The sequence below is a fragment of the Schistocerca gregaria genome, chromosome 4, assembly GCF_023897955.1.
Source record: "Schistocerca gregaria isolate iqSchGreg1 chromosome 4, iqSchGreg1.2, whole genome shotgun sequence".
In the NCBI taxonomy this organism is placed as follows: domain Eukaryota; kingdom Metazoa; phylum Arthropoda; class Insecta; order Orthoptera; family Acrididae; genus Schistocerca; species Schistocerca gregaria.
The window spans coordinates 598822511-598849962 of record NC_064923.1 but is presented as its reverse complement, the minus strand read 5'-3'; the positions used below and the strand labels follow the sequence as shown (position 1 = coordinate 598849962).

Sequence of the window (27452 nt, the reverse complement as noted above, 5' to 3'; positions counted from 1 at the left end):
AAATATTGAACTATTAATTGCAGATAAGCAGCAGCTACATAGTAAAAATGAGGAGGCATTGTGCTCTTTCTAATTTACTCAAATTTAGGTGGCAGCATAGACATGAATACCATTAAGCAGTGTAGTAATATGTTTATTGTTATGCTGTACCACTTCTCTGCTATTTGGTGTTTGTAACCCACTATGAATCAAGTGGACAGCTGCCATCACAAGCTGATGGAAGAAGTCATAGGGAAGTGAAGTGGGCAAGGTGGTATTTTGCAAGAAGCATCAGGTACGTTTTAGATTAGATTAGATTTACTTTCATTCCAATTGATCCGTAGTGAGGAGGTCCTCCAGGATGTGGGACATGTCAGAAAAACAACAATACATGACAAATATTTACAACTAAAACAAATAAGCTAATGTACCATTCCACAGGTCCCAAGTGGAATGATGATCATTTTTTAATGAACACTATATGAGAGTCATTTTACAAATACTAATGCACTGAATTTAAAATTAAAAAGTTTTTTTTATTTATTTATAAGGTAATAAACATGTAATACAACTTCTATAATACTTATTTACAATGAACACATTACTGCACTGAAATGGTGCAGAAGTTATATTGTACACACACACATTAACAATGAACGCATTACTGCACTGAAATTGTGCAGAAACCAAGATTCCAAGACTTACCAAGCGGGAAAGCGCCTGTAGACAGGCACAATAAAATAACACACAAAATTTCTAGCTTTCGCAACTGATGGTTGCTTCTTCAGGAAAGAGGGAAGGAGAGGGAAAGACGAAAGAATGTGGGTTTTAAGGGAGAGGGTAAGGAGTCATTCCAATCCCGGGAGTGGAAAGACTTACCTTGGGGGGAAAAAAGGTGTGTGTCTGTGCATGTGCGGATGGATATGTGTGTGTGTGTGTGCGCGAGTGTACACTTGACCTTTTTGTGCCCGGAAAACTTTAGCTTGGCTTGATGAATTACACCAAAAAATAATCCCATATGACATTATGGAATGAAAGTAAACATAGTGTGCCAGCTTTTTCATTTTTATATCCCCTACGTCTGACAAAATTCGCATTGCAAACAGAGATTTGTTAAGACGCTTCAGCAGTTCTGTGGTGTGCTCCTCCCAGTTGAACTTATTATCTTGCTGTAATCCCAAGAATTTAACACTGCCCACTTCTTCTATCTTCTTGTCATTGTATGTTAGACGTATACTCGTGGGACACCCCTTACAAGTTCTGAACTGCAAGTAGTGTGTTTTTTCAAAGTTAAGTGACAGAGAATCGACTAGGAACCAGTGATTAATGTCTACAAATATTTTATTAGCTGATCTTTCTAAGACTACACTTGTTTCGCTATTTATTGCAATGTTTGTATCATCAGCAAACAAAACGAAGTTGGCATCTGATAATGTTACTGACGAAAGGTCGTTGATATACACTAGAAAAAGTAAGAGCCCCAAAATGGAACTTTGTGGGACCCCACATGTAATTAGTTCCCAGTTGGATGATGCCTGAGAGGTGTGCTGATACAGTAAAAATCACCAGCCAGACCTCGTACTAGAACAAATTACCATATATTTAACCTAATTCTGGAGGTACAACACTGCTGACACAGGCAAATTACAGGCGGTAAGCAATAATGGCCTGGATTACCGCAAGTTTACTCATATTTCTGTGTAAAGCTACCATCAAACAGTTCATGATTACATTCTTGCTAAAATTAAGGGTATTGTGTAATTAGTCTAAAAATATTCTGTGTTTACCCTTTCTGAAATTAGCGGTGTTGTGTAACTTGCTCAACGAGCTGGTTACGTAACAGGATATACTGTTCCCAAGAGAGTGTACCTTTACATGACCGCTTTATTGATTTTAATATTTCCTGCCAGAACTCCTAATACCTAATACTTTTTTCAAATGTTCTTTTGCACTAAAATGGGGGATTTCGTGTGTGCCCAGTTACTATTATTAATTGATTTACTTTTGCCATTGTGACAAGCCAACTGAGTTCTTTATTTGAGTGGATGAGAGTACTCAGGGCTTATGGTCTAGAGGTTTAATGACACTCAACAGTCTCCAGCATAGGATGCCTGAGCTTGTAAAGCTGTACCCAGCCAAGACTGGGCAACTTGTCTGAAACATATACCTTTTGCCATGGGCTGACATACACGTATAGCTTATCAAGTATAAAAGACATAGTAAGCAATAACTGCCACATCCTAAACAGGTTTGCATTTGGCATAGGATGGAAATATGTGAATGCTTGTGTTGCAAAATTATTATTAGACTATGTCTTCAAAGGAGTGGTAATTGTGGGCGAGAATATAATTGGTCATCACTTCTCGCAAGGAGTTGTGAATTTTGTGTCAACTAAGCATAAAAAGATATAATACTTGACAGTGGAAACACTGTGGCTCTTCGGGATTGTATAGAGAGAGGTGGCATCAACATGACCAGTGAAATGAAACACCATGTGGTAAAGAAACAGGAAATGTAGAGAGCTTGTTGAATTGGTGGTTCAAGTTTACAGAATTTACGTTGACATATATATTCTGCCACCTTAAATTCTCTTACAGATGGTACCACTATTTCCCAAGGTCTCCATGCATTTCCCACCATACTCATAGTCTTAACCTTCTCGTGTTTATCCTGCAGGTATCTAACTCCAGCTATAAGACCTCTCTCCTTTTTAGTCTTCATCTGTCATCTTCCTCTTCGAGACACATAGAGTACAATAGAGGGAAAATACTGCTAATTTCTCACTGCATTGACTCAAGGTATAATATGGATTTTGTGCATCTTTCTCTTCTTAATCTTTATTTTATAGTTTGTTTTTATTTTTGAGACATTGTAATGGGTTTTGGTTTTATGGGAACGCGTCTATTTTTCCTTTGATCATTGGCATCTGCAAGGGGAGGGGAGGTGGCAATTTGAAGTACAGTATTTTTAACATTACAGAACTTTCATCCATTTCTAAAAGTGGCTTTTTATGATTCTGCAAACCACACCAATTTATTTTAAAAATTGCAGTTTTTTGATCTTGCACCACTTTCCACCCCCTAGCATAATTTCTGCAGACATGTATGTCTGTGGGTAGTCTTCCTCTCAAAGCAAAAGTTGATTTAAGTTTCGCAATACCTGGACAAAGAAAAAATACATACTTTGCATAAATAAATTGGATATCTTCTGTATACCATGAACTGCACTAGAAAAGCTTTATTTGCCAAAACTGGTTTTCGATAGTACGCAGTCTGTCATTTATGTTATTGCTGTCACATTGTGTACTTACTTATTGGGCAGATTTCAAATCCTATCGTGTTAACTAACAAGCATGTCATTGCTACACCAGTACATAATGTAAATAGACGACGGTGGTCTCGCGGTTCCAGGCGCGCAGTCCGGAACCGTGCGACTGCTACGGTCGCAGGTTCGAATCCTGCCTCGGGCATGGATGTGTGTGATGTCCTTAGGTTCGTTAGGTTTAAGTAGTTCTAAGTTCTAGGGGAGCAGCAGTAGAATCCCATAGTGCTCAGAGCCATTTGAACCAGTTTTTAGACATATTACTGCTACTGCATGTACATCAATAGATTTGTGTAAATTTATGTACATACAGTTGTTTATTTCTCACTATCAGATGTCACAGACGGTAAGATACAGGCCGGAAAATCGGTTTTGGCAAATAAAGCATCTCTAATACAGCCCATGGTGTACAGGTGTTCATGTCTGAAAACTGCGCAACACCAAGTATTCATGATTTTTAAATTTTTCGGCTATATTTTACTCTTTTTCACTTGTCAGTATACAACTTTTATCAGTGAACTTTTGTTACACATTTTGCTTTGGCCACTGCTAGTTTCCTAATTTAGATACCGTATCACGGACGTTACTCATTATCTGACTGTCAGTTTGGTGCTGGGCTAGATGAAGCGTTGGACTTAAGTGATACGTAGTGTCAAATGTTACAGACCACAGTGTGAAAACACGTGAACGCGTCCAGTTCCACTAATGTTCACTTTTGTTTAGTGCGAGTTGACCTATCGACGTCGTTTTGCCGTGATACGTCGAATACAAACGACGTAAATGGTTACTTTACATTTTTGAATTGGCTTCTTATGATGAAGTCAATAAGTACAATATCATCTCAAAATCTTGATCATTATTGCTTTATTCAACATAGCACTCCATACTTCTGTTTGCAAGATACTGATTACTGACAGATTCTGAACACTTCAATTTCAAGACTATCTCTGCTTTTAATGTCTGTACCCAACGCCACCTAACGCGAGCAGTGTTGAACCTCCGACGCTACTTTCGGTTTGTAAGTATAGGTGGCATCGTTAGAGCAACTAGTGCCTACTGCCTGTAGATGTCTCTGATAGCATCGGCAGTAGCTTGTGGGGACGCGTGGGAAGAGGTTCTACAGGTGGTCACAAGTGACTGTGGGTTTGGTGCTTGCAATAGGAGCGTACTGAGGTTGAAAAGATTCTGGAAACGATTGTGAACACACAGAAGTTATTATGACCAGGTCAGTAATAATTTAATTTTCCCTTCTAGCTTCCGATTTCTTTCATTACCTAAAAAATACACTCTGACAGTGAGATGTGGTGGACCTAACGAAGCATTCTATGTGAATTTGTAACCTGGGGCTGGTAATGTATATTTATTGGTTGTAACATTAAACGTCGATGTGAAATTTTCATGTTTTCTTGGAATGCTTTGCAGAGCATTTCTTGTATTTGCGGTACAAAATTAATATGGCCATATCATCCATGGAAACTATGGTGAAATGTCAAACGTACTTACATGATGTACATCAGAAGTTTTGTAGCATCCCGCTTTTCATTCACGGCCTACATCACTCCGGTTTCAGTTGGTGGAAAAAAGAAACACACTTCCAGTTGATTACGTTAATATAGCGGAGATACTATCGGTAATTACGCCACAGAATATATTTTTTAAATTTCAACAAGTCTCTTATTACTGTCGTGATTTCATAGACGTAAAAAAAAGGCCCAGAAAATTTTTTCCATATATGTATATTAGAACCCAAATGCGCGCCGGAGATATGTCTCGGGACAGTGAAGCTTTTCTGACTGCACCTTGTATTTTATGTATGGAGAAACACGCGTTAAATGTGCAATGAAGGTAGACTGCAGTCTACGCTACATATGGTTGTGCCACCAAAATTTCCCTTCATGGCAGGGGAGATAAGTCTATTGTACCAGTGTAACATTGCACAATCATACCTAAAACTAATTTTATTGTCGGTTTCATGGGAGGGTTTGTTGTCCATGTCATATCAGATAATGTATTTTTGTAGTATTTACGAGAAAAAAAACTGATATTTTGCTGACTTAGTATGAAGGTGCGTATAAATTTAAGAACGCGCAAGTGTATTCGTACCTTGTATCGTAGGTTCTTCTGTGGCATGAGATTTATACCATAAAGGCCTGCTCAGGTTAGGTCATGTTCATTTGTATATAAAGATAGCTAAAGGCATAAATACATAATGGTGCCTTGAAGTGATAGTATTGTCGGAGTCGTCTTTTAACAGGAACACCATTTCTGATCCAAGACTTCCAACTACAATCCTAGTTTACAAACATACCAGTACGCCGAGTGGCACAACATAAACACCATACCGGTACTCCTTTTCGGCGATGCGTCACGCAGTGTTGCCAGCCATTAGCGTGTAACACGGACTCCCGTAATATGTACGTAAGTTATGAAGTCGGTTCACACAGTATTACCGCAACGTAATACGAATGCCATTCACTCCAGCTTTCAACGGGGCGCCGTATAGAGCATTATAAGAATGCTGTGACATTTGCGGACGGTCCCGGTGACTTCGCGTTACTGCCTCATCTATGACTGGCGCGTCTCTACACCTCAACATGCTCAGGTTAATTTGCTCTCGTTGACTTTATTCATGGTTTGATATTCGTGACGTGAAGTCTAAATCTTGTTTAATGCTTCCTTGTTTTCGTGTCGGTGCGAATATTTAGCAGTTCCTTCAACGATTGGTACCCGACAGAATAGAAACCGTTTTTGTGTTTAGAATACATTTGGAAGATCACAACATACAACTGCCCTTGCGAGATATGAAATAACTGTTGCTGTTAAAATGGCAAAATGTATTTTGCATTTAACTCCGTAGAAGCGTTTTCAATAACCAGTTGAGTGAATTAACGAAATGCATTGCGCATCCGTTTACGTTAACCTATTGTAGAGATGGCTGTGGAGGAAGCAAGTTGCTTCCTGTCGTGAGCTTGGCTCTGCTTCCATAATGGACCCCTTTATCCACGAAGATAAAGAGGAACCACAGAGGGTAGGTAACGAACGCTGAAATGTTTCATCTACTCGAATTCGATACAATAAATGACGGATACATTGTTGCAATATATTTATCAGTAATTATTGACGATAATAATATGACAGCAAAGAACTCCCGCAAACGGAGAAAAATGTCATAGATTATAGATTAGCAGTTCTCAGCCTTGGGTCGATTGAGGAATAGTAAAGCGGAGTTAAGAAAGAGTGCATAGACTACATTTGGAGCCTGTGAAGACTTACTGGTTCTGCACATTATTATAAGTACATTCTCTGTGCTTCGAAAAACTTCTTCCGTTGCAATTGCTGTAAATGCGACGTATCTTCAGAAAATTTGCAGTAATGCCTTCTTTGAACATCCGGATGAAACAAGTGCACTACGAGGTATCTTGCAGCGAGTAGTGACCCGATACAGTTGTCGAAGGACTTCGATGAACTACTGCGTACTTCATGGCTTTAGTTTCGTAATATGTATTGAAATTACAGAATATAGGCAGTGCCAAATTATTTCTGCGCAGACGATATCCGAAAAGACTCGAAACCATAAAACTTGTTTACGACTTAGTGGCAAAAGCTATGCAGCGCTGTAAAACAATCACAAAATTCTCCTCCAGGTAACGCCACCTTCGCAGCACTCCAGCGGTAGAAAATCTACGATATCCTTACGCACCGAGAAAGGTGGCGCCCTGGTTAGAGCACTGGATCCAGATTCGGGAGGACCTGCGTCCGGCCACCCAAAGTTAGGTTTTCCGTGATTTGCCTAAATTTCTCCTGGCAAATACCGGTATGTCTCCTTTCAAAGGGCACAGTCGATTTCCTTCCCCATCCTTGACACATCTGAGTTCGTGCTCCGTCTCTAATGACCTCGATGTCGACGGGACGTCAAACTCAATCTTTCCTTCCGGAAACCTTACGCGAATCGCTTAATTAGACTGCAACGCAAAGTATTGACAGGTAGTGCGAGCGCTGTCTCAAACTGCTAAATAGCTATACCGAGAATTTGACGCTTCAGAAGCTATCAGTGAGCTGGAAATTTGACGCCTGTTCTTACACTTAACTACACGCCAGCGACTGGTTGAAACACTACACTGGGGCTCGTGACGTCCTTCGCTAGAAAATGGTAAAACATTATGACATGCATATAGCTGAGCTGAAGCCCGCCTGTTATAAAGTTTCGTTTTAGATCTCAGAGACTACTATACACACAAAACACAAGCTCCTGTGCACAGGTATACACAAAAACTTTTTGTCTGTTTCGGTAGACAACAAATCATTAAATTTAAACTGCAATCCCATGGTTTCCAGCAAAGTTTCGGGAGGTTTCCCTTAATCATGCTAAATCTGGGAGGTCTCTTCCAAATATTCATAATTGGAATTCCCTTTGCCACCCTTCCAGCCCATTTTGGATATTTTTTCCGAAAAGAATGCTACTCTGCAAGGGGCCAAATGTCAAAACCCGCACTTTTACTTGCAAAAGAGAATTAAAAAAGAGGGCAGGTGCAATTAGGAAACGCGTTCTGGGGACTCCGTAGAATTTAATTACGTATATAGACAGTTCATCGATCCTGGGAATCGAGAATCCAGACGTTTTCTTGTCGACATTGATAATGGCAAGATATTGGTCCCATGAATTCCAAAACTTTCGAGAATGTTAAATCGGGTAGCAAATGACAAAAAAATTGTGTGTGATGTAATTTCAGCTTAATGATTTTCAGAGTCTTTTACTTGTAGTGTGAAACCTTAATTTCATGATTCAATCCCAAGGGAAAGTACCCTATAGGTTTTGATGAGTGACTATGCGAATATCAAAATATGGCGTAAATGCTTACGTATTTAGATTTCATTGGCTTAAGCTTCAATTTTTACTCCGCCATTGACTGGACATGTGTGGCACAACTTTCAAATTGATGCGACTACCCGTTCTTGAGAAAAAGACGGACAAACAGCCAGATGAACCTGAAATTATTCTGTTTCTACTGATTGAGGAGCAGAATCTTAATTGGTTAGTTTCAGCACGCTAGAATACCGCCGTCGAGTGAAAGGTACTCATGCTAAGATTGTAATACTACTAATACTGACAACTACACTCGACAGCGTGAGAACTTACCAGTAACCTCCGATAAGGGGAAAAAGGTGGCCTGTGATGATTATTTCTGTCGGACATCGTAGACGTTGGACACTACATTGTCACAGAGCGTAAGTGTATTCTGTTCCATCCCCCGAAGTATTTCAGTTTCAGTACAGCTGGAAGACAAAATAAGCTAATGAGGCTATAGGATGGAACTAATATGAGGACAGATGACCAGTGATTTAGTAACTGATAAGCCTCAGCGTGCCTAAACAGGTGGCCAACCTAAATCCTCAGCAGGTTGAAAATTCGTCGATTGAATGGTCCCCCATTGCTGCGGGGACTCTGGAGTTTAGTGTCTGCAAAGAAGCTGTGTCGCCGAGTAGGAAGTAGGCTATGTGTCGACCTAACTTGCTTATTAGAGTATTGCTGCAGTCGAGAGGAGGTGGCCCTTCAAATCTGCGTTCAGTCATCCAAGTCCGGTTTACCCTAACCGATTATGGCAGATGCCGGAGTAGGTTGTTCGGAAGGAAAACGATGGATAGGCTTTCTGATGTATACTGCTAAAACGCTATCCCGAAACCCTGTATCAGTTGCATGTTGCCTAAAGTCTTCCGGGGGCAACAAAAAAATTGGGTTTTTCGCGTTATTATTGATGTTAAGGCAAGTATTACACTTTCAAACCGCGTGTGCTGAGGCAGCAGAACTTACGGAACACATACACTGACTATATTCATCCAGTATTTGAGAACGAAAGTACTTCGGGGTTTCACTGGTTCTTGGCATATCAGTTTCCGATTACATTCTGTCCGTGTCTTGGGCACTGTGTGTGTTAAGGACACAGCAAAAATGTTGGTTTAGTTCATAGAAAAGTTAGAGGTGTTCTGTAATGATTGAATGATAATCGGTGGTACAGTAGGCAGTGAATTTCATTACTGCTCTGGAGTATATTTAACACAATATTAGAGCAGGTGCATAACAAGTCAGTCATCTTTTTTTGCGTGTGTCTAGGTGTACCTTCGATTGAAATCCCGTGCTGGGACAGTTTTAACCTGCTATGTATCAGCATTGTCCCAATATCAGTTACCTTACTTCGTATGACAAGCATTTGCATTTATTGTCCTTGCAGCTCAGAGTCGCCGCGTGTGTGTGTAAGCGAAACTCTCGAAACACGCGACTTGATGTAATTACAATCCACGTTTCTTAAATATATATTATCGTGCACAATGTCTTTGTTGTCTGTACCATTGTTCTTGTCAGAGCGGGCTAAATGAAATGGGGACACGGAACTGCATACGACATACAGATAAGGCAATTCAGATGCCGGTGAGTCACGGGGAGGTTAGTCTTGACGGATGTCGCGCTCTGATCACCTGACTGGAAGATGGTGGGGAAGGCCGAGACACGCCCTCTCCCATTCTCCGCTCCCCTCCTACCCAGTACCCCCCTCCACCTTTCCCGTATCATTCGGTTCCAGGCAGACAAGGATTCGCGCTGGTGAAAGCGGTCACGTTACATCCTATTACGTGGTGCGTCCCCTGCGATTGAGAAAGCGGTGTCCTTCACCTTTGCGGAGTCACATAGCGCCTAAACGGAGATCGAGACAACCGGAGCAGGATATTTTTTTGCTGCGACGGAGCTGGGGAAGGTGCCGCACTGACAGGCACAGACCTGTTAGCGGGACCACCACCGGCCGTGCTTTGTTCCCCTAGTACAGGGTGGCGCACGAAAAACCGGCCCCGAGTACTAGACCATGGTCATTGTAAGAGTAAATCGGAAGAAAGCAGTACACCGTGTTTTCTTTCGCGCTTGCTGGAATCTCATATTTCGTTTCATGTGGATCCAAGCTGCCTCGAATACAGTCAAGTACTGTTGTAAGGTTATGTTGTAATTACGCGCACATCGACAGAGCGATGATATGTAAGAACAGCTCACCGACGCTTTTAACTTCAACAGCATTGGCCAGCCAGCTGGTCCACCAGCTAACCTGCAGATGTCAGCAGTTGCAGTTACGACGTAGAAAGAAACCAGCATATAAATAATATAGCTTTGAATGTCATTTAATTTTTAAACAGATTTAAATGATATACGCCAAAACTCAGGTAATACGCTTCTTAGGGAAGCAGACGGAAACCGTAATATGCTCTTGTTCTTAACTAACACAGTACTGAAATTACAAACAAGATTGATGAAAATGCCTAACTTAAATACACGTTAATTTTTCTGCTCGAACGGTGAGAGACTCAGAAGCGTATTGCAATGATTTCATTGTATAGTTAAATACTGAAGCCACTGTAGATATTACTTACAGTCTTCGCTTTCTGAACTGCTTCCAAAACGAATCCGATACATGAATCTGTCTGAGTACTGAAAAGCATCTGCCACGTTGACGTTAAATCGATCAACAATAGAATCCATGAGGCCATCAGAGCATCGCCTTGTCTCCTTTTACAACGTGCGTTTGTTTGCAGTGACGTGTGACAAAGCCTCTTGCGTTAGCTCCAGTACGTCAGGCAGCTCACATGTCTTATTACTCGCTGTGTATCCCTTAACTTTGCTCCAGATCAATTCTGTTGGTTCATATTGTAGTGATACAGTGGCAGTTGCAAAATTCAGTATTTATATGGAATGCTAGATGTGAAAATTGTTTCTATGTTTCTACGACGCTTGTCACTCTGCTACGTGAGAGACCATACACGTGGTATAAAATAATGGACATGGTTGCGATCTATTGGCTATCCCATATTACGAATCTATATCGATAGCGATTCAGCTCTGCATCGCTTGACCAACAAAACCTTAAATTTAGTAAAAAAAACGTCCTCGCGGAAGCTAAAAGCCATTTTTTTCTGTGAACTTGTGAAAAACTTTGCGAGCAATCAGTTTCTCGCCGCTTCTTAACAGTGTTCTACGGCGTGTTTCACTACGGAGCTGGAAAGCAGCGTCAGCTGTTTTCCCACTACGTATCAGTAGCACGACGGTACAGACACTACGATTGTACACGTTTTTTTTAAAATGAAATCTCAATAGCTAAAGTATGATTAAGATAGACATTGATGACTGTTAACACACGAGAGTATATTAAAGATTACTTCACCGTAATAGACATGTAATACATAAGTAGGTAGACATGTAATACATAAGTAGGACCTACTTCCGAGAGCTGTACTACACGAGCGTACGTTTGTGTTTGTTTACATCAGGTTTATTCTTATGATGAACAAAATATAGACTGCCAATTGTCGCCCGCCACTTGTCATCTACTGTTTCGGAGCTGTTGCGACTAGGTTTTGTATTGTCAGTGCGGAAGTCTAATTATTACATGTTCATCCATTTGTGCTGCATCTTTTCGTGACGGGCAACAATTCGTGCGTAATTGGCGAGAAGTCTGTTCTCTGGACCCGTTTTTCGTGCGCCATCCTGCAGAAAATTTCCCTGCGTGTAAGTGATAGTATTTTATACTATACGTCAAAACTGCTCTTAATTTTCTGAAAGGTTTGCAGAATTATGTTGGGATCCTATAAGCTCTACACCGGACCCAAAGGTTTCTTAGCTACAGCTTTCTCTAAATGTTGAAATATACGGTAATTCGGAGCATACCCAATACGGTTGCCCAAAATATTCTAATAATTCATATCTGCTACTTCAAATACCTCAATTTTTCCTAAAGTGCGTCTGACAGAAGTATTACCCTCAATGAAAGATACTTTTTTGAGCTGGAGGAGCTTCTCATGGATTTTTTCCCCTACCATTCGACCTAGAAGAAATTATTTACCTTCTGCAACGTAACTAAGAAGAATACCCTACCTATACCAGAAAATCTTGGTCATAACATTTTCGTTAGGTGAAATTCTTCGGTAAAGGGTCACTGTCTTTCATACTGTACTTTGCTGTTTAGTTTCTGGGATGTAGTCGTGTGAAGTAGTGGATTCTAGTCTCATACGCAATATCAGATCGGCGAACAAAATCAATCGTATTAAATATGGTCAGATTTGACAAGAAAAACTTGTTGGCATTTGCTTTTGGTTGGTATTAACGAGTAAGGCGCGAAACTTTCGTATTATTTCATGTAGGAGGGATAGTCGTGTTGTTTTAATTACTGCCTCGAAAAAACAGTAATTATCTGTAAACACGAAATGTAGGAAGGAAAGGCCAAGAATGAATGGGAAATCGTGAAGGCTAGCCGCAAGGGGCATTGTGGTAATGCAGTGGCGAAGATTGAAAATTTGTGCCAGGCCAGATCAGAACTCGAACCGTCATTTACCATTTCTTACGAGCAATTGCCTTAACCGCTACGGCTGCTGGCACGGTTCTGATCGACTCAGATTTCCAAATTATTGCACGCTACAATGCATCGTCCCTCTTCCATTAAATTCACTTCCCGCAAATCCTGATTCCCGTAGGACTTCGGACAGTATTTGTGCATTCGCACAGAAACAAACTTCGAGCCACATTATTACGAGTGCTGTCTGTTACGTCGCCCATGTTCCACAAAGAGACACCAGTCAGATTTGTACTTGTCTGAAAAAAAGGGGGGGGGCTCTTAGGCGTTTGTTTCATTGGAAATGCACAAATATCGCCCAAATTCCTATGGGAATCAGGATCTGCAAGTAGTGAGTTTAATGGGCGAAGTACACTGCATTGCAGCGTGCGATAAGCTGGAAATTTGAGTCGGTCAGGGTCCATCGCCAGATGGCCGAAGCAGTTAAGGCAACCGCTCATGAAAAACGGTAAATTCGGATTCGAGTCCCGGTCCATGACAAATTTTCAACTTTCGCCACTGCATCGCCAAAGTGCCCACCCATCCTTTCCATTTGCTTCCCCTTCCTACGTTTCATATTTACGTGTCATCACGATATCTGTTATGTCAGACATGATCGACAGAACAAACACCACTCAGATATGTATAGAATAATTTCTTTCCAGGCATACGCCTGCAGTCCTGGCACATACTGGAATCTTCGCGCCACAGTTCCATAGCACGCCGCTAGAGGAGCCAAACAATATTGCGTAGCTGATAAAATGGAGGTGGATTGCGCCATTTTGCTACGGTACTGTGGCGCTTGCGATATAAGTGCGTACCAGGACTGCAAAGGGAAAAAAATCCAGAATGTATTTTCACTCAACAGCGTAATGTGCATTGATTTGGAACTTCCTTCCAGAACTGTGTTTCGGACCGAGACTTGAACACGGTACTTTAGCCTTTCATGGGAAAGTGCTGTAGTGAAAAAACCCCCTCCTGTTCCATGGCTAAGCCATGTGTCTGCTATATCATATCTTCTGGGAGAGCTAGTCCCACAAGGTATGCAGGAGAGTTCTGTGAAGTTTGGGAGGTAGAAGAAAAGTACCGCTCCGAGGGCGTGTCGTGAGTAGTGCTTTGATATTTGTCAGCCGGCGCGGTTGCTCAGCATATTCGGTCACGGGACTCCGCATGTAATGATAAAAAAGAAGTACAGTTCTCATCGATAGAATGTGAAAAATGTCGTACGACATTCGCAAAAAATCACTGAGATATTTCGATGAAGAAACAGATTGAAAAAAAGGAAAGGTCCAGGTTAGAGTCCCGATTCGGCAGGTAGTTTTAATCTGCCAGAAAGATTCAAACAGAAAAATTACGTAACTTTTTTTTGATGTGATTATATTGTCTGAAAACTTTAAATGTATCTCCTTTGCAATAAGACGACTGGAAGAAGGGGTTTTATGACGCCGGACGATTTATCTATATGAAAGAAACTCGTAAAACGGCCTCATACGAAAATTAAAAAATAAAGTACTTTGCAGCTAAAATTGACTATTAGTTGTTATGCAATGCGTAAGGAAGTGAAAAAGGAAGCTGATAACAGATACCAGGTGTACTTGGCTGAAAATGTTCTCTTTGCTCCAGTGATTCGATGATTCTGTAAAACTGAAAGCTCTGTTTGATCGCAGAGTTAAGCTGTGTGACAAGACTAATTTCAAGTCTACAAAACAGAGACTATTCAATTACACATATTCTAAATTTTGGGTCGCTGTTTCCTTCATTGTGACTATCACACTTAATCAGTTCGATGGTGTATGCCAAAAAAGACTTGCGTGGTTTGAATTTTGTTAAATCGTCTGCTTTCCATTAGTATTTTTGGTCTGCCATCAGTCCTGAAAAAGCTCTTCTCACTTAACACTTCGAATAGCAGCGCAAATCTGCTGGCCACTTTAGTGCACTTTTGGGATCGTGGAACACTGTTCCTGCAACTCATTGGTTTTGTTTTTATAAAAAACTTGTAGGTATAATTTTTCATGTTCAGTTGTGTTGCGGTCTTCAGTCTGAACGATGGTTCGATGCAGCTCTCCACGGTACTCTGTTATGTGAAGCACATTTTCTCTGAATAACTACTGCAACATATCCGTTGCTCCCCATGTACAATTATTAGCCTCCACACTTACTTCAAATACCAAATTGAGTATTACTTGCTCTCTTAGGATGTGTCGTATCAACTGGTCCCTTCTTAAGTCGTGCTATAAATCTTTCACCACAGTAAGATTCAGTTTCTCCTTGCGAGCTACGCTGTCTACTAACCCGATCGTCAAAATTATCTGTATCCACACTTCTAAAGCTTCTGTTTAGTTCTCGTCCGAGTTGCGTATTATCCACCACTTATATACAAGGCTACACTCCAGACAAATCCATTCAGGAGAGACTTTCTAGCACTTGAATATACACAGCCAGTATAAAAATCAGTACACTTTTTACAGCTTTCCAATTCACTTATGATTATTACATCAGTACATATGGAGTGCATTTACAGATCAATAACGCAAGCGGCTCTGTTACCAGGTATCACACCATGCTGAAACATCCCTATTAGTACGTGGTGTAGCATCCACAGGCAACAATGCAGGCACTGACTCGGGCATCCAGTCGATATTACAGATAGAGAAAACCGTCCTTGGATACGTTATTTCACGCCTGCTCGACCTGTTCACGCAGTTTTCTAAGAGTTGTGGATTGGCAAGTCGCACGAGTCGCTTCTCGTAACATCATACACCTTATGTGCTCAAGTGGAGACAAGTCCGGATATCGTGCTGGCCAGGGAAGTTGCTGCACATCTTGCAGAGCACATTGAGTTTCATGTGCGGTGTATGAGTCTGTTGAGAAACCACATCACCGTCCTGTTGCAAGAACGGCAAAATGACGGTTCTAACGATATTCTGCATGTGCCGAGCGCTGGTTAGCGCCCCCTCCAGAACACCAGAGGTGGAAGAGAGTTGCAGCTTATGGCAAATGAGGCCTGTGATTGGCCCAGTGTGTCTTGAACGAATGCACTCTACCATGCAACGCCCACCAGGTCTACGTCGTATGCAGAAGTGACCATCAGTTGCATGCAGGCAGAATCTGCTTTCATCGCTGTACACCATGGCGCGGGTTTTCGGCTTTCAAGTGCACATTGATGCCGTAACTGGTTCGCAGTAGTTCGTGTGGACACACTTGGGATCACAAGTCCACTTACCTGTGCTGTGGTAGTTGTACGATCTGCCACTGCTGCCCTGGCAGGAGTCTTTGCTATGTGGGCATCCAGAACCTCTTCTATGGGTTGAGAATGGTCACTTGACAACTGATACCAGCATCGTTGCACAACTGACACAGCACATCCAACTTGGGTGGCAGTTCTCCAAAAGGACACCCCATCACTCCGGAGCCCACAACTTGGCCCCTTTCAAACTCGCTCAGTTGGCTGCAGTAAACAATGGTAGTATTGAGTTGGCTGCAGTAAACAATGGTAGTATTGTAGCTAGGCTGGTTCTATTCCAAAGTACCGTTATCCAAAGTGGCGGCCATGACGTCACACAAACCTCAGTGAAGTCAATCAAGACGGTGGATTTTGGCGGGAGAAATTGCGGGAAGTTCAAATTCCAACATCATAATGCGTCACACCCAGTAAAATGGGGGGAAAGCTACTTTCAATCATGTATGTTCGCCACTGGGTCTTGGGCTCCAACTGGCTTAGTTCATATCGTCACTACCAGAGAGCGCCACCATCACATCATCCAAGATGATGGATTTTGGCGGGAAGATACGACACTTGGGTTACCTCCACTAACCTAACCCCCACCCCCAGAAAATGGCAGGGAGTTCAAATTCCAGCATGTTAATGCATCACACCTAAGATAATCGCGGGAAGAGAGGTCACTTGTGCATTCGCTACCAACCTAAGAAAATAGAGGGAAAGAAAGCATACTTGTACTAAACTCAGCCACCCGACTGCCTAATACTCCCAGGAACCGGCGCCAAGTGTGTCTGTGACGTCATGGCCACCATCTTGGATGATGTCACTGGGGGTTTGTCTGTGATGTCAAGGCCGCCATCTTGGATAACGGTACTTTGGAATAGTTCACGTTAAATGATGACAGGCAAAAGACAGCCAAAACAGTTGCAAGATAAAGATTTATTAAAATTCTTGATCACGGTTTCGGTATATCTAAATATACCTTCATCGGAAGTAAAATACCTAAAATTACATCCTGCAATGGAGATTAATAAAACAATTGTGCCAAAGGCGTTGTTTTATTAATCTCCATTGCAGGATGTAATTTTAGGTATTTTACTTCAGATGGTGTATTTAGATATGCCGAAACTGTGGTCAAATATTTAATAAATCTTTATCCTGCGACTGTTTTGGCTGTCATCATTTACTGTGAAGAATTTGAGCAGTTGCTGTTTCAGCCATTTTTAAGATCTTGAGACTTTGGAATAGAACCGGCCGAGCTCCAATACTCATAGTTGCCTGCTTGCTGTGAGCATTCCATATTAAAAGGCAGACACATACGGCACACTGGTAGCTATGCCATTATGCTATCTGTTGGCGGAAGACGTTGAAATCATCAGTACTTCTATCCCCAGGTGGTATTTGCCGTCTTCGGATCAAAATCGACGCCCCATTTCCAGGTATACGTTGTTTTTTTTCAGCTTGTATTCAGTGTTCTGAAATTTCTCTTTTCAGAAATGCTTTTCTTGCAGTATGCAGTAGCCAGTGTATATTTTATGTCCTCTCTACTTTTGTCTGTCATCGGATATAACAAAACTCAACTATGTTTAATGTCTGATTCCCTAATCGAATTCCCTCAACATCGTGTGGTTTAATTCGACTCCATTCCATTACCCTTGTTGATGTTCATCTTATATCCACATTTTCGAGACCCTATTTCTGTTCAACTGCTCTTCAAAGTCCTTTCCCATCTCAAAGTTTTATGTCATTGGCAAACCTCAAAGTTTTAATTTTGCCTTCTTTAACTTTCCGTTTTCGATTTTCTCCTTGATTTCCTTTATTGCTTGCTTGCTCAATGTAGAAGCTGGATGTTGGAAGTGTGGGGGGGGGGGGGGGGGGGCAGCACGTAGGCTACAACCCGATCTCAGTCCCTTCTGAACTACTGCTTCCCTTTCATGTCTGCAGACTGTTACAACTGCAGTGTGGTTTCTGTACAATCTGTGAATAATTTTCGCTTCCTGCATTTTATCCCTTCATAATTTCACTGATCAGCCAGAACATTATGACCACCTACCTAATGGACGGTATGTTCCCCTTTGGCACGGATAACAGCGGCGACGCGTCGTGGCACGGAAACACACGCACACGCGCGCGCGACCTAATTCCTGCAAATTCCAGGAGGGGGCGATGAGCTCTGACACCAGGTTCGATCACATCCCAGATGTGTTCGATCGATCGGGCTCAGATCTGGCGAGTTGGGGGCCAGCATTTCTATTGCAACTCGCCATTGTGACCCTTGAGCCACAACAGCACACTCCTGAACTTGTGACATGACGCGTTATCTTGTTCAAAAATACTGCTTCCTTCGGGAAATATGATCGTCACGAAGAAGCGTATGTGGTCTGCAACCAGTGTACGATACTCATAACCCTTTATGGTTCCTTGCACTAGCTCCACTGGACCTATGGATGTCCAGTTGAATGTTCCCCAGAGCATAGTGGAGCCGCCATTAACTTGTCTCTGTCCCGCAGTACAGATGGAGCGGTTCCCCAGGAAGACGACGGATTCGCGCCCTCCCTTGGGCATGATGAAGGTACGGAGATTCATCGGACCATGCATTGCTCTGCGACTGCACCAACATCCAGTGCTGATGGTTACGTGTCCGTTTCAGTCGTAGTCGCCGATGTCGTGGTGTTAACATTAGCTCGTACATGGGTCGTCGGTTGCGGAGGGCCATCGTAAGGAGTGTTTGGTGCACTGTGTGTTCACACACATTTGTACTCTGCCCAGCATTCAAGTCTGATCTTAATTCCCCCACAGTTCGCTGCCTGTCCTGTTTTACCAGTCTGTCCAGCCTACGACCTCCTATATCTGTAATGAGGGGTGGTCGGAGAAACGACGTCTGGACGGGGTTGCACGTTAGTTTCGGCACATGTTGAAGACACCACAGCACTCTGACACCCTAAAAGTCGTGCTGTTTCCGAAATGCTCGTGCCGAGTCCCCAGGCTATCACATTCTGCCCTCAGTCAAACTCATATCTCGCACATTCCAATTTTACACAAGGACAGCATACTCACTGAGACTACATGCACCTTGCAGTGTCTGACTAGCATTCATTCCTCGCTAGGTGACGCTGCTATCGCCTGGACGGGTTTATATAGATAGTGGATCGGTGGTCGTAGGGTGCCGGGTGACCAGTGTATAAAGAGTGTATTCCAGTCAATATTATCAAAAGCATCGTCTAAAACTTCAAATTTCAAATGCTGTATATTTAGGTTGGTCTTTCTTTAAAGGGTGTATATTCTAAGATACGTCTTGGCGTCACCATTGTCGGGCGTGTTCATTATATTTCCACAGCACCAGAACTGATCTTCTCCGAGGTCAGCTTTTGTCAGTTTTTCCATTCTTCTGTAAGCAATTTGTATCAGTATTTTGCAACTATGACTAATTAAATTGATAGTTGGGTAATAATCACATCTGTTGGCACCTGTCTTGTTTAGAACTGGAATTATTACATTTTTATTGAAATCTGAGAATATTTCGAATTTCTTATGCATCAGGTGGAATATTTTTGGCATGGCCGGCACTCACAAGGATCTCACAAGGATCTCATTCTCAGGGAATGTCTTCTCCAGGGACCTTATTTCGACTTAGACATTTCAGTACTGTGCCAAATTCTTTCTACAGTATCACGTTTGACGTCTCATCTTCATCTACTTCATCTTCCCTTTGTATAATATTGCCTTAGAATTCATTGCCGTTGTTTAGTGCTTTGTCTTCTTCCACATTTCTCTTATTTGTTTGGTACTGCCTTGCCACCCGAAGTCTTAGTATTCAAAAGAATGTTTAAAATGTCTCTTTAATTTTCGTATTGATGACATCCGTTTTTCCCCTAGTTAAGCGTGTTTCTACAGCCACGCGTTTGCCCTCCAGCCATTCCTGCATAGTAATTGTTCACTTTTCATTTTTGAACGTCTCTATTATCGTTTACCTGCTTTATTTGCTACATTTTTATATTTTCTCCTTTCTTGAATTAAATTCTGTGTGTTTTTTATCCAAGGATTTTATTAGAGGTGTGCTTTTCACCTGTATGATCCTCTGTTGCCTTAAGTATATTATTTCTCATAGCTACCCATTAGTTTTTTTATTGTATTCCACTCCAGTGTTTCAGTACATCCGTGCCTAATGCTGCCTCTGAAACTCACGAAGCTCGCATTATTTCTGCGTACCCAGGTCCGAGCTCCTTAATTTTCTATCTTTCTGCTGTTTCTTCTGATTTAATGTACAGTTCATTACCAGTAAATTATGGTCAGAGACCACATGTGCCCTTGGAAATTTCTTACAGATGATCTCTGTCATCGAAAAACTGGTATTGGCACACACCATCACAGCCGGTAACTCGGCATAATTTCTTTTATTCACTTGAGATTTTGAACATCTGGCTTTCAATCATTCGTCCTTTTCTAACATTTCGTTTCTGTTTACTAGGTTACAAAACTTTTCACTTTTTACGAAAGGGACTGCAACTGCTGTTGGCAAGTTTTATTGGTAGGCATGAACATAGTCTTGTCCCCTTCCTAATCCCTCAAATGTTTTCAATAATATACATTGAAGACGAAAACTACAACAATGACAGCTGCAGCGTGTTTATTAAAACGAAAAACATGGGAGATGATTGGAAAACACTCCACTCTAACTATTCTGTAACGTTCATATAAACTAATCACGTAAGTCTTTGGATACAACAAAGAGCTAACTTCAGAAGCAACAAAAACACGCCGGTGGGAGACGCAGCTCCATCTCTTCAGTAACAAGAGGACTAACGACAGGGGCTACATCTTGTTGGACAGAACGAAAAAACTTTTTTATAAAATTATCGAAACTTTATACAAAAACTAGCTCTCTACCAGCAACTTCATCTGTCGTGTATGTAACATAAAATGCATGTATCTTCTTCTCCTCCTCCTCCTCCTCCCCCCCTTTCTCTCTCTCTCTCTCTCTCTCTCTCTCTCTCTCTCTCTCTCTCTCTCTCTCTCTGTGTGTGTGTGTGTGTGTGTGTGTGTGTGTGTGTGTGTGTGTGTGTGTGTGTGTGTGTGTGTGTGTGTGTGTGTGTGTGTGTCCTCCCTCCATCTGCCCATCTTGTCACCCTCCCCTATGTTCTGGTGCTACTCAAATAACATGCCTGTTGTGCAGTGCAGCCAAGATGTCAGGGGGTTACCTACCGTTTTCACCACGACAACCCCCATCCTGAAAACTATTTTAGCTATGTGGTTCTTACCCCATAGTACTTCTTCCCTGGTACTGTAGTAAGTTGTATGTGTACCAAATTTGGTTGAAAGGCACCCAGTGGTCACAATGGAGATTTGGAGGAAACACACACTCATATGTGTGCATACTTTGATATGTACTGTTATATGATGACTGCGGCCTTTCCTGAGGTCACAGCTACAGCTTGCTTAACCTGATAGTTTTGAATGAGAAGACCTATAGTCTGATTTAAATTATTTCCTGTGTGTTGTTTAGGATACAAAGTTGTGATATTGAGCCACCACTGTACACCACTCCCCATAGCGACTGTCAAACTGGTTAAAAACCACGATCTCCTGCAACAATAAAGTACACATTTTGAAATTTAAACAGGGAAAAAAATCACTGTAGTGTCTCCGGTCATGTCATAAATCCTTTCTAAATTCTAATTAAGGCCGGAATTTCCTGGAGAATTTCTCACATGCAGAAATGATTCCTATGTAACTGGCAGGCACGAAGGTCTTGCACAGTGGTGGGAGCCAACAACATCAGGCTTCCTAATGATATATTGTTGCCAGCAGCAGTGCACCCCTCTAGCAGTGCAGTAACTACAGTATCTACTCAGAAGTATTCGAACACCCCTCTGTAATGTGGAACAGTGTCACGAATGGCAAACTGTCAGTAATGGAAGAGAGAAGCAGTAACAGCAGAGTGGGTCGTTTGGGAGAGCCCAGTGACATCGAATGTGGGCTGGTCATTGGATATCACCTGAGTAATAGATATATCAGATAGATTTCTACACTTTTAAGGTTGCACAAGCCGACTGTTGACAATGTGACTGTGAAGTGGAAACGCAAATGAACAACCAAAGCTAAACCAAGACCAGTACCTCATGTACTGTCGGGAATCGTCGCACACTGTGAGAGAGGTTGTACAAAAATGCATGAAATCAGCTGACCAAGTCACTCACGAGTTCCAAAGTGCTACCAATAGTAGCGAATTAAAAAGAATGGAGTAAAATGGTCGACACCTCACATTTATGTTGTCAGTGTTAAGTGTTGCTTGAGTCTGTGTAAATGAAACGTCACTGGACAGTGGATAACTGGAAACCCGTTATTTGCAGTGATGAATCACGCTGTACTGTGTGGAAATGCTATGGAAGCGTTTGGATTTGGCAGATGCCTGGAGAACCGTAGCTGTGGCCATTTGCCGTGCCAACAGTGAAATAAGGAGAGCGGGGGTGGAGGGGGTAGATTCATTTTTAGGGTGTGGTCCCCGCATTGCGCTTTAGAAAATGTTAAATGTGGAAGGATTTGGACATATTTTATAGGATTGTGTACTGCATAAAGTAGAGGAGCAGTTCAGAGACGATGATTCAGATTGATCACGCATATTGTAATAAAGGTGCATCCGTGTGAGGCAGTGGTTCCTGAAATGGTTTGATCTGCTCACAGTACCGACCTGAACCCATGAAGCACCTTTGGGATGAATTAGAATTCGACTTCGCGACACACCTCAGGGTCCAACATCACTACCTTCTCTGATTTCCTCTCTTGAAGACGAATGGGCTGCCATTCCCTCCACATACAGACACCTAATTGAAAGTGTCTTCTACATCTACATTTACATCTACATCCATACTCCGCAAGCCACCTGACGGTGTGTGGCGGAGGGTACTCTATCGGTTCTCCCTTCTATACCAGTCTCGTATTGCTCGTGGAAAGAAATACTGTCGGTATGCCTCTGTGTGGGCTCTAATCTCTCTGATTTTATTCTCATGGTCTCTTCGCGAGATATACGCAGGAGGGAGCAATATACTGCTTGACTCTTCGTTGAAGGTATGTTCTCGAAACTTTAACAAAAGCCCGTACCGAGCTACTGAACGTCTCTCCTGCAGAGTCTTCCACTGGAGTTTATCTATCATATCCGTAACGCTTTCGCGATTACTAAATGATCCTGCAACGAAGTGCGCTGCTCTCCGTTGGATCTTCTCTATCTTTCCTATCAACCCTATCTGATACGGACCCCACACTGGTGAGCAGTATTCAAGCAGTGGGCGAACAAGTGTACTGTAACGTACTTCCTTTGTTTTCGGACTGCGTTTCCTTAGGATTCTTCCAGTGAATCACAATCTGGCATCTGCTTTACCGACGATTAATTTTATATGGTCATTTCGTTTTAAATCACTACTAATGCGTATTCCCAGATAATTGATGGAATTAACTGCTTCCAGTTGCTGACCTGCTATATTGTAGCTAAATGATATGGGATCTTTCTTTCTGTGTATTCGCAGCACATTACACTTGTCTACATTGTGATTCAATTGCCATCACCTGCACAATGCGTTAATTCGTTGCAGATCCTCCTGCATTTCAGTACAATTTTCCATTGTTACAACCTCTCGATATACTACAGCATCGTCCGCAAAAAGCCACAGTGGACTTCCGATGTTATCCACAAGGCAGTTTTTATGTATTATGAATAGCAACGGTCCTACGACACTCCCCTGCGGCACACCTGAAATCACTCTTACTTCGGAAGACTTCTCTCCATTGAGAATGACATGCTGCATTCTGTTGTCTAGGAACTCTTCAATCCAATCACACATTTGTTCTGATAGTCCATATGCTATTACTTTGTTCATTAAACGACTGTGGGGAACTGTATCAAACGCCTTGTGGAAGTAAAGAAACACGGCATCTACCTGGGAACCCGTGGCCCTCTGAGTCTCGTGGACGAATATCGCGAGCTGGGTTTTAAGCGATCGTTTTTTTCCGAAACCCATGCTGATACCTACAGAGTAGATTCCTAGTCTCCAGAAAAGTCATTATACTCGAACATAGTACGTGTTCGAAAATCCTACAACTGATCGACATTAGAGATATAGTTCTGCACATCTGTTAGACGTCCCTTCTTGAAAACGGCGATGACCTGTGCCCTTTTCCAATCTTTTGGAACGCTACGTTCTTCTAAAAACCTACGGTACACCGCTGCAAGAAGGGGGGCAAGTTCCTTCGCGTACTCTGTGTAAAATCGAATTGGTATCCCAGTCTTCAGCAGAGTTCAAGCCGTCACTAAGACAAAGGGGTAAACGACCCATATTAATGCCCTCTAATAGGTGTCCAGGTACCTTACCCAGGTAGTGCACTTGAAACTGGTCTATAAAGGTCTTCGTAACAATTCCAAATGTTTCAGCTAATGCGACCACAGGGGCTGAGAAACCCTAGCGTTACTCAGAAACGGTCTTACGCAGTGGTTACAAGCCGCGCCGGCGTAAGGCCCAAGCGTCAAAAGCCGCCGTTTGGGGGCGCCAATCTGAGGAGCCCGAGAAGCACCACAGCCGTAAGATTTCTGTACAAATCGGATCACAGTTAGTTGCGGCCGCTTGTGAGTCCAAGCTGAGAGGAATGCACAACTGCAAGATTTGAGTACAATGCGTGTCTCAATTAGCTCCGAAAACCGCCACGGGTGTAAGCATATGAGTGAAAAGGGGAAGGGAGGCGCCAAATTATAATTCGCTTGTGGAGAAAAATGTTTTGGAACCGACGCTTTAGGAGTGTCTTAGTGTATTACTGTCCAATTAATTCATGCTATTTTTCGCTCATTAATTCCATTGTTTTTTAGTATCACTGTTTCGAATGATATGATGCTGTGCTCCATCTTTTATATTCTTGTGCTAATCATCCCATTTCCACCTGAATTTTGCAGCTAATACCCTCTCTAATCAGTTGTGCGTATTGTATTCTTTGTCTACTTTTACTGTATTCCCTCTCTACTGCTCCACGGTAGCTATTCCTGTAGGCCGTAGTTAGATTTCGTGCTAACCTGCTCCTTCTGGTAAATACCTTTCCTCGCTTGTTTTTGTAGTGCGTCTTCATCTCTTGTTTCACCTCTTCACAGTTGTCTCCCATAACACTATTTTTCAGTTGCTTCCAATGTCGTCTGCTTTGGATTTCCAATCGTTTGCATTGCTGTGCTTCGGATGTACATCTTCGGGAACTTCTTAGTTCCGCATCAGTATTTTACCAGTGAAGCTTTGTTCTCAAGTACCATCCTATTTCTGAAATTTTTCTTGCTTCAGCTTGTCGTGTAAAATTTTCTAGAAAGAGTTCTTTTTCTTCTACTACTGGTGAGTCGTTTCCAGTTTTGATAAGAAAGTTATTCTTTCTACTACTCTATAGCATAATTATTAAAAAAATCCTTTAGCCATAATCATGCTTAGTGTCACATGCTGTTAACTGATTTAAACGGATCTTCCATGTATCTCCCACAAGCCAGAATAGCTTTGTCGTCCGCACACCTTATCATTTGTATTCTTTCCCCTTGGTAATTTGCTCATCTTTCAAATTTTCTTACTTCATTACTACTTCGACGTGAAAGTTTAACATCGATGTTGTGAAACTTTACACCGTTTTTAACATGAATTTAGCTTTCTCGACTATCCACTTTTACTATTCCAGTAGTTATCGCTTCGAAAGTTTTGTTGTCAAGTAATTTCTCTCCCCTCTCCCCACACTTCGTGAAATTTGTCCAGCGATCTGGTCAAGTTTAAATTAATTAAAAATGCCTTTGTATAACTTCCCAATTTTTTCATGCTAGCTCTTCACTTTGTTGCACTCGTAATATTGTGTGTGATAGGTTTGTACGTGAACGTGACGAATACAAATTAGTGCATTACTCGCAGCATCTGGCGAAGACGATTGGATCGTATGATAACAAGAGAATCTGTTTAACATACGGAAGCCATACCAACCGCATCTCGTAATTGTACTAGATGTGAAGAGTAGAGGTTGTTTCCGTAAGCGGAATGTTCCTCCTTGAATTGAATTGCGCGGACCTTTGCCTTTTTGCGGGCAACTGCTCCACCGACTGAGGTACCGAAGCTCGCCCTCACAGCTTTACGTCGGTCAGTACCTCATCTACCTTCCAAACTTTACAGATATTCTCGTGTGTGCTTTGCGGTACTAGTACTCCTCGAAGAAAGGATATTGCGGGGACATGGCTTAGCCTAGCTTAGGGGGGATAGTTTCACTTGAGCATTTGGCCGCGAAATGTAATGGTCCCAGGGACCACACTGTTTTAGTCTGCCAGAGAATTTCAGGTCAGAGCAAACTCCGCTGCTGAGTGAAAAGTCATTTTGGAAATAATCACACAGGCTGTGGCTAAGCCATGTGTCCGAAATATCCTTTCTTTCAAGAGTGGTAGTACCGAAAGGTATGCAGGAGAAATTCTGTAAAGTCTGGAAGGTAGGAGGTGAGGTACTGGTGGAAATAAAGCTGTGAGCGCAGATCGTGAGTGGTGTTTGAATAACTCAGCCGGAAGAGCTTTCAGCCGCGAAAGACAAAGGTCCCAGGTTCGAATCCCGTTTGGGCACAGTTTTAATGTGCTAGAAGTTTCGTCACTGACTGTTATTGATGCACTTCACGAAATGTATTCGCAGTTGCGAATATGAACAACTATTAGCTGTATAATGGATTGACGAAAATGTAAATTTGAGCCAGACCGGGACTCGACCCCGGATTTGTTGTCTGCAACCAGAACGCGTACATCCATTATGTATATTCTCGTATAGTCGAGACATTCATTTTAAAGTCCGGTGTCGCCGAATAAATACGATATTGCAATCCCTGTGTTACTCCAGCTGATGGTTGTTAATATTCGCAACTGCGAATGTATTTCGTTTATTTCATAATGGTTGCAGTCTCCGCAGTGCCTGTTCCTTGGACATGTATGCATGTCCAGAGGAACAGGCATTTACATCGTAATTTGGAATAATGTAGGCACTGTAATATCGTATCGCAGTGATTGATGCAGGTGCGTTGATCAGTATTTCTCCATTACCTGTTCCGATTGGAACACACGAAATCCTCTCTCTGACGGCGCAGAATTGCTTCACTTCTCGTAATTAGGTTCTGGCCGCGGTGTAAGTTTGTTTCTCAAACGAGTCACGCGGTAGCTCCAAGAAGATACTAACATTTTATGTTAGAGTACTGACCCTTTCCTTCCACTTTGTTCGTCTTGGGGTGTATCAGTCATCTGACCCTTGGTTGTGTGTACCTAATCTCGGTAGTCACGTTCACTGGCCACGTTAAGAGTTCTAGGCAAGATTTAATCCAGTTGTTGGGCAGCCGTGTCCTCTGCTTCATGTATGACTTTATCGCCGTGCCGGTACATTCTCTAATTCTTTCTACATTCTCTAATTCTTTCAGGATCGTCGGCAGCTAGTCTATATCTGCCGATCACGAATTCATGCACTTGCTCCTGGTGGTACCGAAATCTGGTTGCTGCGTCGTATTTTCTCACTGTAACAGATGCTAGCTTCTACTTACAGATACGGTGATATTCC

The 27452-nt window shown here is 42.2% G+C and overlaps 1 protein-coding gene across 1 annotated transcript in view; it reads left to right on the top strand.

The window, feature by feature from the left end:
* The first annotated feature begins 4316 nt into the window (after window positions 1-4316).
* LOC126267040 (uncharacterized) overlaps window positions 4317-27452 on the top strand; it is a 162258-nt gene continuing 139122 nt past the window's right edge. The window contains exon 1 of the mRNA XM_049971847.1: window positions 4317-4525. Within this exon, the coding sequence (XP_049827804.1) occupies window positions 4518-4525 (8 nt within the window). The 5' untranslated portion in view covers window positions 4317-4517. The remainder of the gene's footprint in view (window positions 4526-27452) is intronic.